The following is a 16489-nucleotide window of genomic DNA, read 5'->3' as shown; positions in this document are numbered from 1 at the left end:
GCTCCAGATTCCAGCATCTGCAGTTTCTTGTGTCTACAACAGGACTTTGTTAATCTGCACCTTCAACTGTACGTGGGGTATAGACTACACCTTCTTTAGATTATTCCACATTCATCACACATACTAGCCTTAAACATTCAACCTCAATAGAATGTGGTGAAAACAGCTGAGTGTGTAAATGCTGGGATGCTGCTTAAAGGTGAGGGTCAAAGTTTAAAGGTTTATGAAAGGCTTGTTTCCGTGCTGCATCTCTAAACTAAACTAAATTAAACACGCATGTTCCTGTGTTGTTCCCTTCTATGTTCTATGAGTCTCAAACACCTCCAGCACATATCAGACAAGTAGGCATATCACACGAGTTACCTTCCACAATTAGATTCAATGTCTGACTACCCTAGGCTTGATTACAAGGATGCTAATATCTTATTACAATATCGTGCCTCATCGTAATGTCAACATTGCTTTGAGAGGTGGATGCATTCCAAAAGTCAAAGCCATTCCCTCCCCTGCATCCTTCCTTACAGCAGGCCAAAATAATGATCTCTGCCTTACAGCATGTCATACCAAAGTCATACAGCATGGAGACAGGCCCTTTGGCCTAGCTGCTGATGAAGTCATATAGTCTTAGGCCCTTTAGCCACCTGCCTGCATTTTACCCATATCCCTCTAAATCGTTCCTATCCTTGGACCTGTTCAAATGACTTTCAACTGTGACCTGTCAGAAGAAGGGTCCCGACCCAAAACGTCACCTAACCATGTTCTCCAGGGATGCTGCCTGACCCGCTGAGTTACTCCCGCTGAGAGGCTTTCCGTCTTTTTTTGTAAATCAGCATTTGCAGTTCCTTGTTTCTACAACTGTCTTTTAAATGTTGTCACCGTACCTGCCACAACTACCTCCTTTTTGTAGCTTGTTCCATATACCCACCAACGTTACCCCTCGGGTCCCTATTAAATCTTTCCCCTCTCACATTAAACGTTTCCCCTCTCAGCTTAAAACTTTCCCTTCTCACTCTCTATCTTTCTTTCATGACAAAAAGAGAGTGTCAAGAACACAGATGATATTGCAAACTTCTCACCGCTTGTCCTGGAGGACCCGTGTCACCTCTGTCACCTGGATTGCCAGGAATTCCTGGGACACCACATGTGCCCCTATCTCCTTTTAGATTGCCCCGTCCTGATTCACCGCGCAATCCGTTCGGCCCACGGTTACCTGAAGATAGAAGGAAGAACCATGGTCATATTCACTCATTAGAAATCAGGTTCTAAAACCAATTTCTAGAAGGGTTCCAACTCAAAAGGTCACCTCTCCATTTTCTCCAGGGATGCTGCCTGACCCGCTATGTTACTCCAGCACTTTGTGTCTACCTTTGGTATAAACCAGCATCTGCAATTTCATTTTATTACATTCTAAAAGCAATCGGGTTGAAACATAATATCTTGAATAAAATGACACAGGATGCTGGAGTAACTCAGTGGGTCTGGTAGCATATCTGAAGAACATGGAAAGGTGACGTTTTGGTTTGGGACCCCTCTTCAGACTAATTTTAGATAACCCCGTCTGAAGAAGTGTCCTGGCCCTAAATGCCACCTCCACATGTTCTCCAGAGATGCTGCCTGACCTGCTGAGTTAAGGGCCTGTCCCATGTGGCCGTCATTTGCGCGACATCATTTACGTGTCACGACGCACGACGCGCGCATGGTGCGTGATGACATAGGCAGTGACGTCGCAAGATTTTGTGATGTACAAAATCTTCGCGCGCCATCTGCATGACGCGCTAATGGCGGCCAAGTGGGACAGGCCCTTTACTCCAGCACTTTGTGGTTCTTTTTTGTAAACCAATTGTCACATTTGCGAAGTGCTAATATGGTGACATTCTTTCTCATATAAAGTCCATTAGAATATTGTCATTTCCCAGATAATCGCTCAGCAAGTGTACAGAAATAGTCCACTGAGCCCGCATGCAAGAGGCGCCATGTTTTGGCACCATTTTCAAAGTGTGCATGCAAGAGTAAAACTGAGGTAAAGATAGTCGAGAAAGTTGTTGAAGCCCTTTAAAATCCTACGAAGGCAGTATTAGCCTGAGGTTTGCAGGAAACTAGTATTGTAACTCGCAAATATTTGTGTAACTTGGGACAGCAACTTGGGGTGGGAGATTGCAACCTTCACGTGGCCCGCCCTGTTTCGACGAATGCAATCAACCTGGCATGCACAATCAAATAAGACCAAATAGAACAAGTTGTCCTCCAACTTTAGGTTGTGCACGCCATACGCAAGAAGGACATCAACTGGGGATTTCAATACAAAGACCTGAAACAGCTGTCAGTTTAGTTGTCTTAAAATCTTTCAAGAAAGCACGCCAACATTAGATAATACATAGTGGAAAAGATATTGTGGAAATTCCAAATTTTCTGTTACAAGGGACAAAGGTAAGTTATAGTTCATTTACATTTGGTTTACATTAAGGTTTTAATTTTTTAATCTTTCAACATATTAAATTTGGTAGTTGTAGAATATTTTCTGATTGTTTCACATTCAGAAGCATTCAAAGTTTTTGACAACTTGTTGGCGGGACTTATTCTAGCCACCACTACCTCCTTAACCCCCCCTTCCCCTCCCCGACACTCAAAGCAGCATTGATGCGCTAAAAAAAAGGCACACAGTGCTGGGGTAACCTAGCAGGTCAGGCAGTATCCGTGGAGAACATGGATAGGTGACGTTTTGGGTTCGGATCCTTCTTCAGATGTGCACAATGTCTGTAGACTTGTCATGGAGGTTAAGACTAGCTTGGGAGCACAAGTAATAAGGAGGAGGAGGATGCAATACAAGTGCAGACTTTCTATAGGTCAGCGGCGAACATGGACCAGTCATCGCTAGCCACAAATAAGGCAATAGAAGAAGAATCCACAAATATGTGAATACAAAAGCTGGCCCTATGTGGATAGCTTACCTTTGTGCTGAAGTGCCCATGGTTTTATTCACTTAGCTGAGAAGTCATCTGATATAATATTTATTTAACATAGTGGCCGGGCTGCAATGGTTAATTTGGTTAATATAGGGAGGAACAGCAGATGCTGGTTTATACCGAAGATAGATTGAAAGTGCTGGAATAACTCAGTGTGGTCAGACAGCATCTCTGGAAAAAAAGGATAGGTGTTGTTTTGGGTCGGAACCCTTCTTCAGACTTCTCCTGAGATGCTGTCAAACCCACTGAGTTTCTCCAGCACTTTCTGTCTATCTTATGTTAATTTGGTTACACCTGTTTCTCCAATTATTCCATATTCAAAGTCAATTATCTGCTTCATAAAGGAAGTGACAAAAGAAATACAAAATGTGTAACACATGGACAACTGACTGAAATAATTGTGAGCAGGAATATTGTTATTCACTCAAATACGTATATATAAAACCGTATTGGACAAAGTTGTCTTAAAAGCAAGTGCATTAGCAACAATGCATAGTTCCTGAGCCCTGTCTTGAGAAGTCTCACCTATCGCTGGTTGATGAAACACTTCACCAGAGGCTTGTGGGTAAGAAAACAACATAGAGGTGGATGGGAAGACAATGAAGGACATGTGAAGCTATCACCATGAAAGCTTGTTGGGTCCTGGGACAAAGATCCTGTTCCTTTTGGGCTATAGGTTGTTAACATTGTGGATACTTCCCCTATTGCCCTTTTGATCTGCCAGGATTCTCAAGATCCAAAAAACATGCCCAACGGGAGTTACATAGAACATAGAACAGGACCAGGCCTTTCGGGCCACTATATCTGTGCCGAACATGATGTCAAGACTAAAGGGCCTGTCCCACTTACGCGACCATGGCTCCCAAATTACATGACCTCGTGGCCGCTTGAGGCGTACGGGCACTGTTTGGCTGCGCGGGGCCGGTCCCACTTAGAAGGGCGGAGTTGTGCGGAGCTGGTCCCGACATCGCGCGGGGCTCCGATATTCTTGCAGTGGCCAAAATCTTTGCATGCCAACGGCCTGTCGGCACGCTGGCGCATTGCGGTCGTACGCAGCTTCTTGATGTTATACGCAGCGTCTTGACGGCGTATGCCTAGCGCGTGGCGTTGCGCGAAGATGTCACCGGCGTGGCCATGCGACGCCCAAATTCTGTCGCAATTACGTCACGCGCGAACTTAGCGCGAACTCCGCTTCCGTTTGGTCGCGCCAAACGCACGCAATCGCATGCAAGTGGGGCAGGCTCTTAACTCTTATCTGCCTGTACATAATCTACATCCTTTTGTTCCCTCATATTCAAATGAGAATAAGTATCCTTATTGACCAACGTCTGCCTTCAAACAGGTGGTTTGCATCTCGTCTGCATGCCTCTATTAAAACTGCAAGTTGAGGGATGTGACTTTGAGGAGGCTGACCTTAGATTTGGGTTTTACTTTGATATTTTCTTATCTCACCTCCAAACCCACACATATGTAAAGCTCAACTTTTCTCAGGCCTTTTAAATAGAAGTTGTTTCATTGTTAATTAAAGTTTACCTGTTGGCCCAGGGGTGCCACGAGGACCTTGGTTTCCTTTGGGACCTTGAATGCTCATCCCGGTCGGACCAGGTGGGCCAGTTTCACCTGGAGGTCCACGTGGGCCTTGGGGACCTAGATCTCCTTCTGGACCAGGAGGCCCCCCATCATTATCATCACCAGGAGGGCCCACGTCTCCTTTGGCACCTGTTTGAATTTAAGACCAATGATAACTTCTGACATTTTGTTATCTAGCTGGGGAATACTCACCTGAACACATTTTGACAGTGAGTATTTCAGACCATATCATTTAGGAGGACGCAGTGGCGCAGCTGGTAGAGCCGCTGCCTCCCATTGCCGGAGACCCCCGGTTCAATCCTGACCTTGGGTGCTGTCTTGTGTACAGTTTCCACGTTCTCCCTGTGACCACGTGGGTTTCCTCTGGGTGTGCTCTGGTTTCCTCCCACATCCCAAAGACATATTGGTTCGGAGGTTAATTGGCCTCTATGAAATTGCCCCTGGTGTGTAGAGAGCGGATGAGAAAGTGCGATGACATAGAACTAGTGTGAACAGGTGATCGAAGGTCGGCGTGGGCTTGGTGGGCTGAAGGGCCTGTTTCCATGCTGTATCTCTAAACTAAAAATAACGAATAACAAGTATATTAATTTTCTGTCATCGTGTGTTTGGAAACCTCCATCGTTACAAATACATGGCAGAAATCGATAGACCTGCTACCAGAATGTACTTGGATATTGCCCACTGTACTGTGACGGACACTCACCTGGGGGCCCTGGAGGACCAAGATTCCCTTTCTTTCCCTCTTCCAGGAGGTCCTGTAGATGAAGCAAATGAGAAAGATAAAGAATTTGTATTTCGATTGCAAAACAACTATAATACAGGTCCCCCACCGATATTCCGGCAACTGGTGGTCTGGCCCCTTCATTAATCCTGACAAAATCCCCACCCTCCCAGAAATCTCCCCGAAAATGTGAAACTCCTCAGGTAATCACAATATTCTTAATTTTGCATCAAAATTGGCCACCAGATGGGTTTTTTTTTTTTAAACACATGCCATCTGTGAATTTTATTGCCCGTCCCACTTCAGGCGGTGTCGTAAACCACGGAGAATTTTCCGCAACATTCAAATGAAAGGATTTATCTTTGAGGGTGAAAATGAAGCATTAAATCAGACTGTGCTCACCCAGATCTCCTCTGGGTCCATTAGGACCTGGGATGCCGTCAGAACCTTGATCGCCCTTTCTGCCTGGTGCTCCAGGAAGGCTAGGTCTTCTTACTGGTCCTGTTTTAGTTTCAAGGAACCAAAAGAATTAAATTAAATATCATTTTTGTTTGTCTCAAAAAAACTCACCTTTACTATAAGCAGGTTAATGCCACATTAAAATAGCTGTAAACGCACTATCAAAGCCAACAAAGCCTATTACTGAAATTAATAATCCTTTCTAGTAACTTGCTGTTTAGCCATTATTACGTGCTTGTAAGCAAAAATACTCTTTTGATATTAATGTCCGGTAGGCGGCGCGACTCTGGTCAGCAGCGGCCTCTGCAGCCCGTCCGCGTTTTTTATTATTTTCTGTCTATGTTTTTAATTTTATGGGGTGTGTGTGTGGGGGGGGGGGGGGGGGTGGGGTGGGAGGGAGGGGGAAAACTTTAAATCTCTCCCTGCACGGAGACCCGACCTTTTCTTGTCGGGTCTCCGTTGTCGTTGGGGCTGCAACGAGGAGCGGCCTCCAACAGAAGAAGCCGGGGACTCTGGTGCGACGACTCACCGTCACCGTCGTGGAGCTGGCCGAGTCCGGAGCGGGTGGAGCGGTGGTGGAGCGCTGCTGCTGCTGCTGCAGCCCGACCTCCGGAGATTAGGAGGCTGCTATTGCGGGTCTGCGGACGGCGGCACCGGGAGCCCGCGGGTCCCTGGAGGGAGACTTCCTTTCAGGGCTCCTGCAACGGCGACTTCTCCCGCCCGAGTTGCGGGGTCGAAGAGCTCCTGGAGCGAGGCCTAACATCACTGCCCCGCGCGGCTTGGAATGGCCGCGGGACTCTGCGAGCGCACGCCGGGGGCTCTAACACCAAGACCCGGTGTGCGATCTTGCACCACCAGGCGTGGCTTTAATGGCCGCGGGACAATCGCCATCGCCAGATGGGGGTTTTGACTTTGACTCTGACATCGGGGGGGGGGGAGAGTGCAGTGGAGAGATAAGTTTTTTTTGGCCTTCCATCACAGCAATGTGATGGATGTTTATGTAAAATGTAAATTATGTTGTGTCTGGGGTCTATTTGTTTGTAATGTATGGCTGCAGAAACGGCATTTCGTTTGGACCTCAAGGGGTCCAAATGACAATTAAATTGACTATTGACTATTAATGAGCATAAATGCTGTTTTATTTCAGCAAGAGGGGTAAATGGTTGGGAATTGGTAGTGTTAACCTCCACGTTGGAATATCATTTCTCCCCACTGTTGCTCAAACTTTACAGCACAGACGGATGCCAATAACCCCATCAGGCCAATTTGTTGATCAAAAGGGAACGTTTTCGCCTAAACCTATTTCTCAGTAAGCAATCTTGAAGACAACATTACTTCAAGTGCTCATCCACATATTTCTGAAAGTCATAAGATTTCCCCTTATCTTTCTTTTGTTGATAGATGAAACATTAAATGTATGATTTATCTCTGAACCAAGTACTTAATTTTAACTTCAGAAAGAGCACAAACAATCTGCACAAGAATGTATAAATGGGCCCCAGACCCTGAAATTGTTTGATTGGAACAAAACCATGAATCTCTCCAGATATTCTCCCACTTTGGTGGTATTATTTTGCCATATCAGTGGAAATCCCAGTTACAAGTATAGGCAGAGTTTTCATGGCACCTCCGATTGAATGCTGCCTGTATTAGGTGGTATTTGCTCCAAGCAGAGGTTGGAGAAACTTGCTTTGTTTTCTCTGGAACGCCGGAGGTTGAGTGAGGCTGAATTATATACAATTATAAGAGGCATAGAGTTGGGAGATGGCAGAGCCCTTTTTCCAGGATGGAAATATCAAAGGCTAGAGGACATAGCTGTATGGTGAGAGGGCCAATAATTAAAAGGAGATGTGCGGAGGGTGGTGGGTGACTGGAACCAGAGATCTGTGGTGGTGATGGAGGAAGATACAGTGGTGGCATTTAGAGGCTTTTAGAAAGGTACATGAATATGCAGGGAATGAGGGATTAGACAGATGAGATTAGTCTATCTTGGTGTCATGTTTGGCACAAGGTCCTGCTCCTGTGCTGTATTCCATATTCCATATTCTAAGAACAATGCCAAAGAGGCAAAAAGGTAGGTGGTAGGAATTTCCATGTAAAGTAGATATTAATGAATGGAGGAAGAAGTCTTACCTGGAGGACCTGGAACTCCTGGACTCCCTGGCAAACCGGCTTTCCCGTTCAGTCCTTTACTGCCTTTAGGCCCCAGAGAACCTGCATGATGAAAACAGTGAAAATAACATAGAGAAGAAGAATCTGTTTTTGCACAACACAGAAAATGTTCCCAGTGTGTAGAAAGGAACTGCAGATGCCGGTTTATACCAAAGATGGACACAGTGCTGGAGTAACTGAGCTTTCTCCAGCTTTTTTGTCTACCTTTGATTTTTTTCGGCATCTGCAGATCTTTCTTAATCCTTAACCAGGGTAATCACGAGCTATGGGCATGTTGTAAAGAAGGTGTGAAGCACACATTAATCTGCTGGAAAACAAATTACCTGGACAACCTGATCGTCCTGGGTCACCTTTTGCACCAGGGGGTCCCCAAAGCCCTTGCGATCCTGGTTGGCCTGGGGAACCAGGAAGTCCTGGTGTCCCTCTATTGAATGAAATGCCTTGGTTACCCTAAGGTGCACAAATGAATAGAATTAGTATGAGACTAATATTAGGGGAATTGTATTAGAAGAAAAAAATAGTTTATCAGTTCAGAATTAAAATATTTACATCAGATATTAAAGAACTGAAATAAAACAAACATAGGGAATCGGCAGAAAGCTGGGCAGTATCTATGAAGAGAGAAATAGCATTAACTTTTTATTTCTCCACTTTTCTTTAGACTTTAGAGATACAGCGTACAAACAGGCCCTCCGGACCACCGAATCGGCTCTGACTAGCGATCACCCCGTACACTAGCACTATCCTACACACTAGGGACAATTTATAGCTTTGGAGTGTGGGAGGAAACAGGAGCACACGGGGGGAAATCCACACGGTCACAGGGAGAGCATACACACTCCATACAGACAGCACCCGTAGTCAGGGTCAAATCCAGGTCCTTGGCGCTGTACCGAACGTTAGGTAACGAACGCTAATTGCTGTTTGAATAATGGGGGCTGGTTGCAATAGAGAGAGTGCAGAAGAGATTCATCAGTACAATGCCTGGAATGGATGGCTACCGTTGTAAGGGGAGATTGGATAGTTGGGGGATATTCCCACTGGAACATCGGAGGCTGAGGGGGTGACCTGGTAGAATTTTGTGAAATTATAAGGGTCCTTGATAGGATACATGGTATTGTTCCTCAGGGTTGGGGAGTTCAGTACGAGAGTGCACAGGTTTAAGGTGAGAGGGGAGAGGGGAATTTAAAGGAGATACGTTTTTCACAGAGGACATGCTGCCAAAAGCAAATATCTCAAAAGACTGTAGGTTGAATAAAATGGTTCTCCATCCTCTTGGAACAGGAAAGCAGAGGTCCAATAATACAGGTTATGGTAGAGGAGGTGGTAGAGGCAGATACAATTACAGTGTTTAAAAGCATTTGGATAGGAAAGGCTTAGAGAGTTACGACTTGATACAGGCAAATGGAATCAGTATGGATAGCTACCATGGTCGGCACTGATGATGTGAATCAAAAGGGCCTGTTTCTGTGCTCTATGATCCTATGATCCTATAAGGTACATGCAGCTTTGCAACAAAACTCATGCAACCTCAGGTAACCTCATGCAACAGCAGCTTTTCACTGCACCTCAGTACACGTGACAATAAACTTAATAAACTTTGAGCTTTTGGGTTAATGTCAGTATGATGAGATGATATGAACCCATGTAAAAATTCTAATGATACCTTCATGGATGCGTAATTGCCTAACTGGAAGATGCATTATAAATATTTCAATTAATAATTATGTGTTGGAATTGTAGATTTAAAGAGATTGATATTTTAAAAATAAGGAAGAGGGTTAGACTACCTTTTGTCCAGGTGAGCCTGGGAGACCCTGGATTAGAGTTGGTTCACCTTTCTCACCCTTTGGACCAGATGTACCATCTATCCCAGGAGCACCCACAGAGCCTGATACTCCAACAGATCCTTTCATTCCTCTCTCACCTGAAACAACAGCAGCAGAAGCAAGACATCATGTACAAAGTAAGAAATGATGACAATGATGATATTTTATTGTCACATGTATTTATGTACCTAGGCACGGTGAAAATCTTTGTTTGGCATACGATCATACTATCGATAAGCACATGCATAGATAAGTACAAAAGTGCAATGAGTGTAGTGTAATAGTTGACTTCACCGAAACAATGCACAAAGAGTCGCCACGTTTCTGGCGCCAAAAAAAGTTTCAAAGTTCTTAAGAGTGCAGTCCTGTCCCGGTGCTGAAGGCCCATTGTCCAGGCAGCACTAATCCTCTCCTCCATCCACCGCCATCTTGAGTTCTCGGTCCTTGGGGCCATTCAGGGGACGAACCTCGGACAACTCCAGGTGGGTTCTCGGCTCCGCTGCGGGTGGGCCAGGACTGCTGTTGAGGTATGGCCACGGCTCACCGGGGGCTTCTGCCGCCCTGTGTGGCTGGAAGTAAGTCACCCTGCAGCATTGCCCCACAGTCCTAATAACAGTACTTACCTAATACAGAGGGAGTTGCGACGGTCTCCTCACCTCAGACTACAAGCATGTATTCAAGGCATCAAAAAACTCAGCCACCTCAGTTATATCTTGATCTTTGTACGTCAAGCTCCATACGGCGGCATTTGCTGCCAGAATACATCCAGCTTTCTTGCAGTAACATGCAGTCACAAAGCAACTCACTTCCAATTCAATTAAGCCTGACTCCAGTTGTGTGAACCATCCTTAAATTATCAATTAAAGGTTGGACATACATTCACCCTCACTACAAATCAACATTATTCCTGTTTGGCTTTTTCATGTTACAAATTAATTAACATTCCAGATTCAAATTCCCCCATGCTCAACTATTCAGTTTTATTTTTTAGTTTTAGAGATACATTACGGAAACAGGCCCTTCGGCCCACCGAGTCCTCGCTGACCATTGGTCACCCACACACTAGTTCCAAGTTATCCCACTTTTGATTCATCCATCATAATGGGGGCAATTTACAGGAACCAATCAACCTAAAAAACAAGCATGTTTTTTGGAATGTGGGAGAAAGCATCTGAATGAAACCCCCCTCCATGACACACTGGTCAACCCAAGGAGTACTTTCAGCAACAGATTGGTTCCACCAAGATGCAATACAGAACACCACAGGAGATCCCTTTTCCCTGTTGCTATCAAACTTTACAACTCCTCCCCCTTCAATTGTGGGGTAAACTGACTCCCCTCCCCCCCATCCCAAATCTTTGCACATCCCTAATCCTTTCCACTCCTCACTTTAATTTTATGTTTCATGTATTTTATGTCTTATGACTGTTGGCAGATCAATTTCCATCCTGGGGTAAATAAAGTTCTATCGTATCGTATCGTATCGAATGTGGGAGAAAACCAGAGCACCCGAAGGAAACCCACACGGTCACGGAGAAAATGTAAAAACTCCACACCGATGGCACTCGTAGTCAGGATGAAACCCAGTTCTCTGGCGTTGTAAGGCAGCAGCTCTACCGCTGCGCCACTGTGCCGCAAATGCCTTGTAACTCCTAATTAATTCACTAAAATACGCAATAGGCTGGTACTTCAAGGAACTGGTTTGATTCAAATATATAAGGGAATCTTGGAAATACTCAGCTGGGCAGCATGTGTGGGGAAACAGGGGCAACATTTGAGACCAAGGACTTTTCATCAGATCTGACATAAAGTCATTAGCCTGTCCCACTTGGGCGTCATTTGTGCATCATTTACGCAACATTATTTATGCGTCACGACGCATGACACGTGCATCGTGACCCGCATGCCGTGCATTACGCGAGCATGGCGTGTGGTGAGGCGTGGTGGTGTAGGTAGTGACGCTCGGTAGCACGCGCCGCCCCAGGATTTTGGGATTCACAAAATCTTCGCACGCCACCTGTGTAATGCGCAAATGACACCCAAATGGGGCAGGCCCTTAACACTGTTTCTCTCCCCACCGATACTGCCTGACCTGCTGAGTATTTGCAATATTTCCTATTTTATATCAGAATCAACAGAGTTTCCCTTTGAATTAGTTTGTCTTGTTTCTCTTTGGGTTAGTGTTAGAAACTCATCTTACCCTGTTATCAGGTCAGTAAACTTACCAGGGAGGCCCATTGGACCCAATGATCCCAAGGCTCCTGGTGGTCCTGTATATCCCGGATTCCCCATTGGACCAGGGTCTCCTGGTGGACCTAAAGGGGAAAAATTATAATCTAAAAAATTGGCCTCACAACATTGCATTGTTTCTGAATAATCTTATGATCTAGACATGTTCTTATGACATATCATAATCTTATCATTTAGACAGCTTGCAAATACTATGCACATGGAAACAACATACCACAAGGGCCAGACTGAATGATGCTGTAATATGTACACTGGGACTGCGTTTCACAATTACCTTGTGTTTGACCCAGTGTCGAAAGGCAAAATGACTTCCTGTTCTCAATTTAATGGTTTTAATGTCCGGCCAATGCCAACTGGGCATCAGCATGTCTCAGCACAGTCTAAGCTAGTGGTTACTTATTGAAGAGCGACATAGCACTGATGGACTTCTCTTTGACAATTTTGCTCTCAAGCCTTTCCTCGATCTTAATTCACTCCAGAGCTGGCAGTGCCGGCCTCAGCTACTAATTATCACACGGAGACCACTGGATCCTCAAAGCCCTTGAATTGGTGTTTAATCTGCAGACCTCTGCTGTGCACCTGACACATAGGCTGCCCTTACTAATCAATATGCAGGATAGGGAGGGTCACAGTCCAAACCACGTCATTTGCAATCAAAATGGGGGGTTGGGGCGGAGTAGGTGGGATGGGCACACCAGTAACTGCAGCTTAGAGAAAAACACGTATAATGTGGGACAATATCACTGCCTCAATTTTATGGAACAAGTCTTTCAAAGACCAAGAGCAGGAATACAGTTGTGCTTGCAATTGCTAAATTTGTGCCCGAATATTGGCTGTCGTTATTCTCCCTTCTTGGAATTCAGTATCACTATATCAGTGGTGCTAAACCTGTGTTTTGACCCATGTTTCCCCCTCTCCATATCTGATCCACTGAGTGAATCACAGTACTGCAATGCTGGGTAAAGTACAGTCTAGTGATGGATTAGGATGGAATTTCAATTGATAGATAGAATAGAAGACAACGATCTGGAAGCATAGAATCCCTTCGGAAGCATTTCACAAATACGTTGTTAAATAGTGCCAGGTAAGGTTGCCAACTGTCCCGTATTAGCCGGGACATCCCGTATATTGAACTAAATTGGTTTGTCCCATACGGGACCGCCCTTGTCCTGTATTTGACTGCTACTACTCGGGTCGAGGGGAGCGCCGTGTCGGGTTGGAGCGCCGTGACCGGCCCCGGCTCATTCGTCCCGACGTAGTGCAGCCCATAGAGTGCAGCAGCAGCGCCTCGTCTGTGGCCCCGTCGGTCGGCAGCCCTGCCAACTGTCCGACCTTCAGACCTTTGCTTACTGCCGACACCACCACCCCTCCTTCTCATGGCCGATCATGAGTTGGATGGGGTGTCAGACTTTTCGTGCAAAGCCCAGCCAGGCAGGCCAGCTGAGGAGTTTTAAGGAGGCGCAAAGTCCAGGGCCAGAAAACTCCTCAGCTGGCCCGCCGGCTGGGCTTTGTGTGCAGTCCAGCACCCAGGCCAGCCACGGCCGAGTCGGTCAACGAATTGCCGTCGGAATTTGCCTTCCTTTTGTCCCTTATTTGGGAATGACAAAGTTGGCAACCCTAGTGCCAGGGTACATTCATTTGCCAACCCAGCACATTCATGCTTTAAAGTTCCGTTGATTTAGTTGGAGAGTGTGACTGGCCATTTACAATGACTGCCCCATTCTCCGAGTAAGAGGAATAATCAGTAGAAAGATGCCTGTTGCAAATGAAAAGGATTTGAATTACTACTTATGGTAGGAGTGGTATTTAAAGGAATGGAGAAAAAACATGGACGGGTTGAAGGTACAGGAGAAGGCAACAAGTTCCAGAAAGCAAGCTGGTGCCCAATGTAAACATGCATCATAGAGGCAGAGAATTGTGGTCATTCACATGGAAAGAGGCCTTCACACTATCAAAGCATCCATTTACACTAACCCCATTGATATTGGTAGATTATTGTCACCTCTACAAAGATGCAGTGAAGAACCAATTTTATTCTCTCCACATTACCAAGTCCCATGCCACCTTTAGGATCTGGTGGTATTTACTGGTGTTGTCGGTTTATCCATAGATCTGTGGATGATGCAGTCAACCTGGGCCTGCACTTCATCCTCCAGCACCTCGGCCATCAGGGGACCTACGCGAGGATTTTGTTTGTTGATATTAGCTCTGCATTCAACACCATTGTGCCAAAGCTACCACACTCCAAACTTTCTGAGTTGACTGTGCCTGAACCCCTCTGTCGGTGGATCACCAGCTTCCTGACAGACGGGAAGCAGCATGTGAGGCTGGGAAAGCACATCTCGGCATAGGAGAAACCCTCAGCATAGGAGAACCACAAGGCTGCAAACTCTATCCTCTCCTCTACTCTCTCTACACCAATGACTGCACCTCCACTGACTCCTCTGCCAAGCTTCTCAAGTTTGCGGATGACACAACCCCGATTGGGCTGATCCAGGATGGATGAGAACCTGCCTACAGACAGGAAGTGACACAGCTGGTGGCCTGGTGCCATGGCAACAACCTGAAGCTCAATGCTCTTAAGACAGTGGAATTGATAGTAGACTTTAGGAGAGCTCCCCTTCCCCACACCCCACTCACCATCAACAACACTACAGTCCCACCTGTGGAGTCTTTTAAGTTCCTGGGAACCATCATCTCCAAGGACCTTAAATGGGGGGCTACCACAGTCAAAAAGGCACAGCAGAGGATGTAATTCCTGCAGCAGCTGAGGAAGCACAATCTGCCACAGGCAATGATGGTCCAATTCTATATGGCCATCGACCTCACCTTCTCCATCATGGTCTGGTTTGGCTCAGCCACCAAGCACGACATTGCGAGCCTGCAGCGAATCGTTTGATCAACTGAGAAGGTTATTAGCTGCAACCTTCCCTGCATCGATGAACTATACACTGCAAGGGCCAGGAAGCGAGCGGGTAAGATCCTCTGACCCCTCTCACCCTGGCCACAAACATTTTGAATCGCTTCCCTCTAGGAAGGCGACTCCAGACTGTCAAAGCTGCCACAGCCAGACATAAAAACAGCTTTATTCAACGAGTAGTAGCTCTACTCAACAGCCAAAAACCTGTAGCCTCCTTTTGCTCTGGTATTTTATTTAATTCACATGTTTAATCAATAATGTTTTATTATTAATGTTTAATGTTTTATGTGTCAATTTTACTGTGTGTCATTTATGTGCATTTATGTGTCAACTCACACTGTATGTCGTTGTCACTTGCGGGTGGAGCAAATTCCTTGTATGTGAATACTTGGCCAATAAACTTATTCATTCATTCATTCATTCATTCACTGTGGTTCACCCAATTCATTTAAAACTGGCAGGGCAGAAGATGTAGTCCCTTAAGAGGAGTCAAAGACTCCCTGGCGTATCTAGGAATTGTCCTCCTGATTCAAAAGGAACTTTCAATCTCAGGTGCTCTATTCTCCCATCATTGTTCACTCATGAAATTATCCTGATGAATTCCTTCTCACCATCCCTTCCCCCACATGATGTCTTTCATTGGCCACACATGGTAGGTAGAGCCTGGGCTCAGCCAATCTGATCTCCATGAAGATACCTGCTGCCCGCTTTGAGCAGATTGTTGGCTAGTGGCTTGTAGCTCAGGCTCGGGGACCGAACCATTAAGGCTTGGTCAGGAAATCACCAGGCCTACCGTCCCCTCCCCTCTCTTCCCACAACACCCGCAACAACCGATACTGGAGTTCTTCAGAAGCGAGAGAGTCAGTCCAGGTAGTCCAGTTCACACTTCCATTACATGGTAAAATTGAGCAAAATATAGCAGTCATGATGTAACAATTTACTGATGCATTCTTAATTGCAATTAAATCCTGGTACCTTCTGGGCCTGGTGGTCCGGGCATTCCCTCTTTACCTTTGTAGCCTGGCTCACCGTTAGAACCCATCTCACCCTTTGGTCCTGTTCCTTGATCCAGTCCTGGTAAGGAAAGCTTGTGGCAGGTTACACTTCATCCTGCTAATTCACAACATCACTTTCATCCTCCTAATTCTTTTGCAGGAGAATCCCCGCATATTAAGATTCATTTGTTTTTAAATTTCTGGCAAGAAACGTTGCCTATTTCCTTCGCTCCATAGATGCTGCCTCACCCACTGAGTTTCTCCAGCACTTTTGTCCATCTAATAATTTTTTAAATGGGTTTTAATACAAATTGCTTGTGTTTACAACATATATAAAATAAGATAACAATTTGCTATAGGTGGAATAAACAGAAGCTAGTTTAATTAAATTGTTCAATTGAAAAAGACTGCCACCATCATTTATCTACACACCAGGTTCTCACTGAAATGCAAACGGCCAAGATTTCTGAAGAATAGCAGAGATCAATTGACGTAGTTGTCTTGGGTAACCAATGTGTTTTATATCTTTTGAAGCACAGCTGCTCAATTATCAGACGATGCAAAAAGCCCAATGGATAAGTAGTTCATAA

The 16489-nt window shown here is 45.5% G+C and overlaps 1 protein-coding gene across 1 annotated transcript in view; it reads right to left on the bottom strand.

The window, feature by feature from the left end:
- Nucleotides 1–16489, bottom strand: part of LOC129703284 (collagen alpha-5(IV) chain-like) — a 137480-nt gene that overhangs the window by 16451 nt on the left and 104540 nt on the right. The window contains 10 exon segments of the mRNA XM_055645629.1: nt 1077–1210; nt 4497–4682; nt 5257–5287; nt 5289–5308; nt 5677–5775; nt 7867–7947; nt 8229–8355; nt 9696–9832; nt 11960–12049; nt 15880–15978. Of these exon segments, the coding sequence (XP_055501604.1) occupies nt 1077–1210; nt 4497–4682; nt 5257–5287; nt 5289–5308; nt 5677–5775; nt 7867–7947; nt 8229–8355; nt 9696–9832; nt 11960–12049; nt 15880–15978 (1004 nt within the window).

This window comes from Leucoraja erinacea, chromosome 14 (genome assembly GCF_028641065.1).
Source record: "Leucoraja erinacea ecotype New England chromosome 14, Leri_hhj_1, whole genome shotgun sequence".
Taxonomy (NCBI): Eukaryota; Metazoa; Chordata; class Chondrichthyes; order Rajiformes; family Rajidae; genus Leucoraja; species Leucoraja erinaceus.
This window is presented reverse-complemented; position numbering and strand designations above follow the sequence as displayed.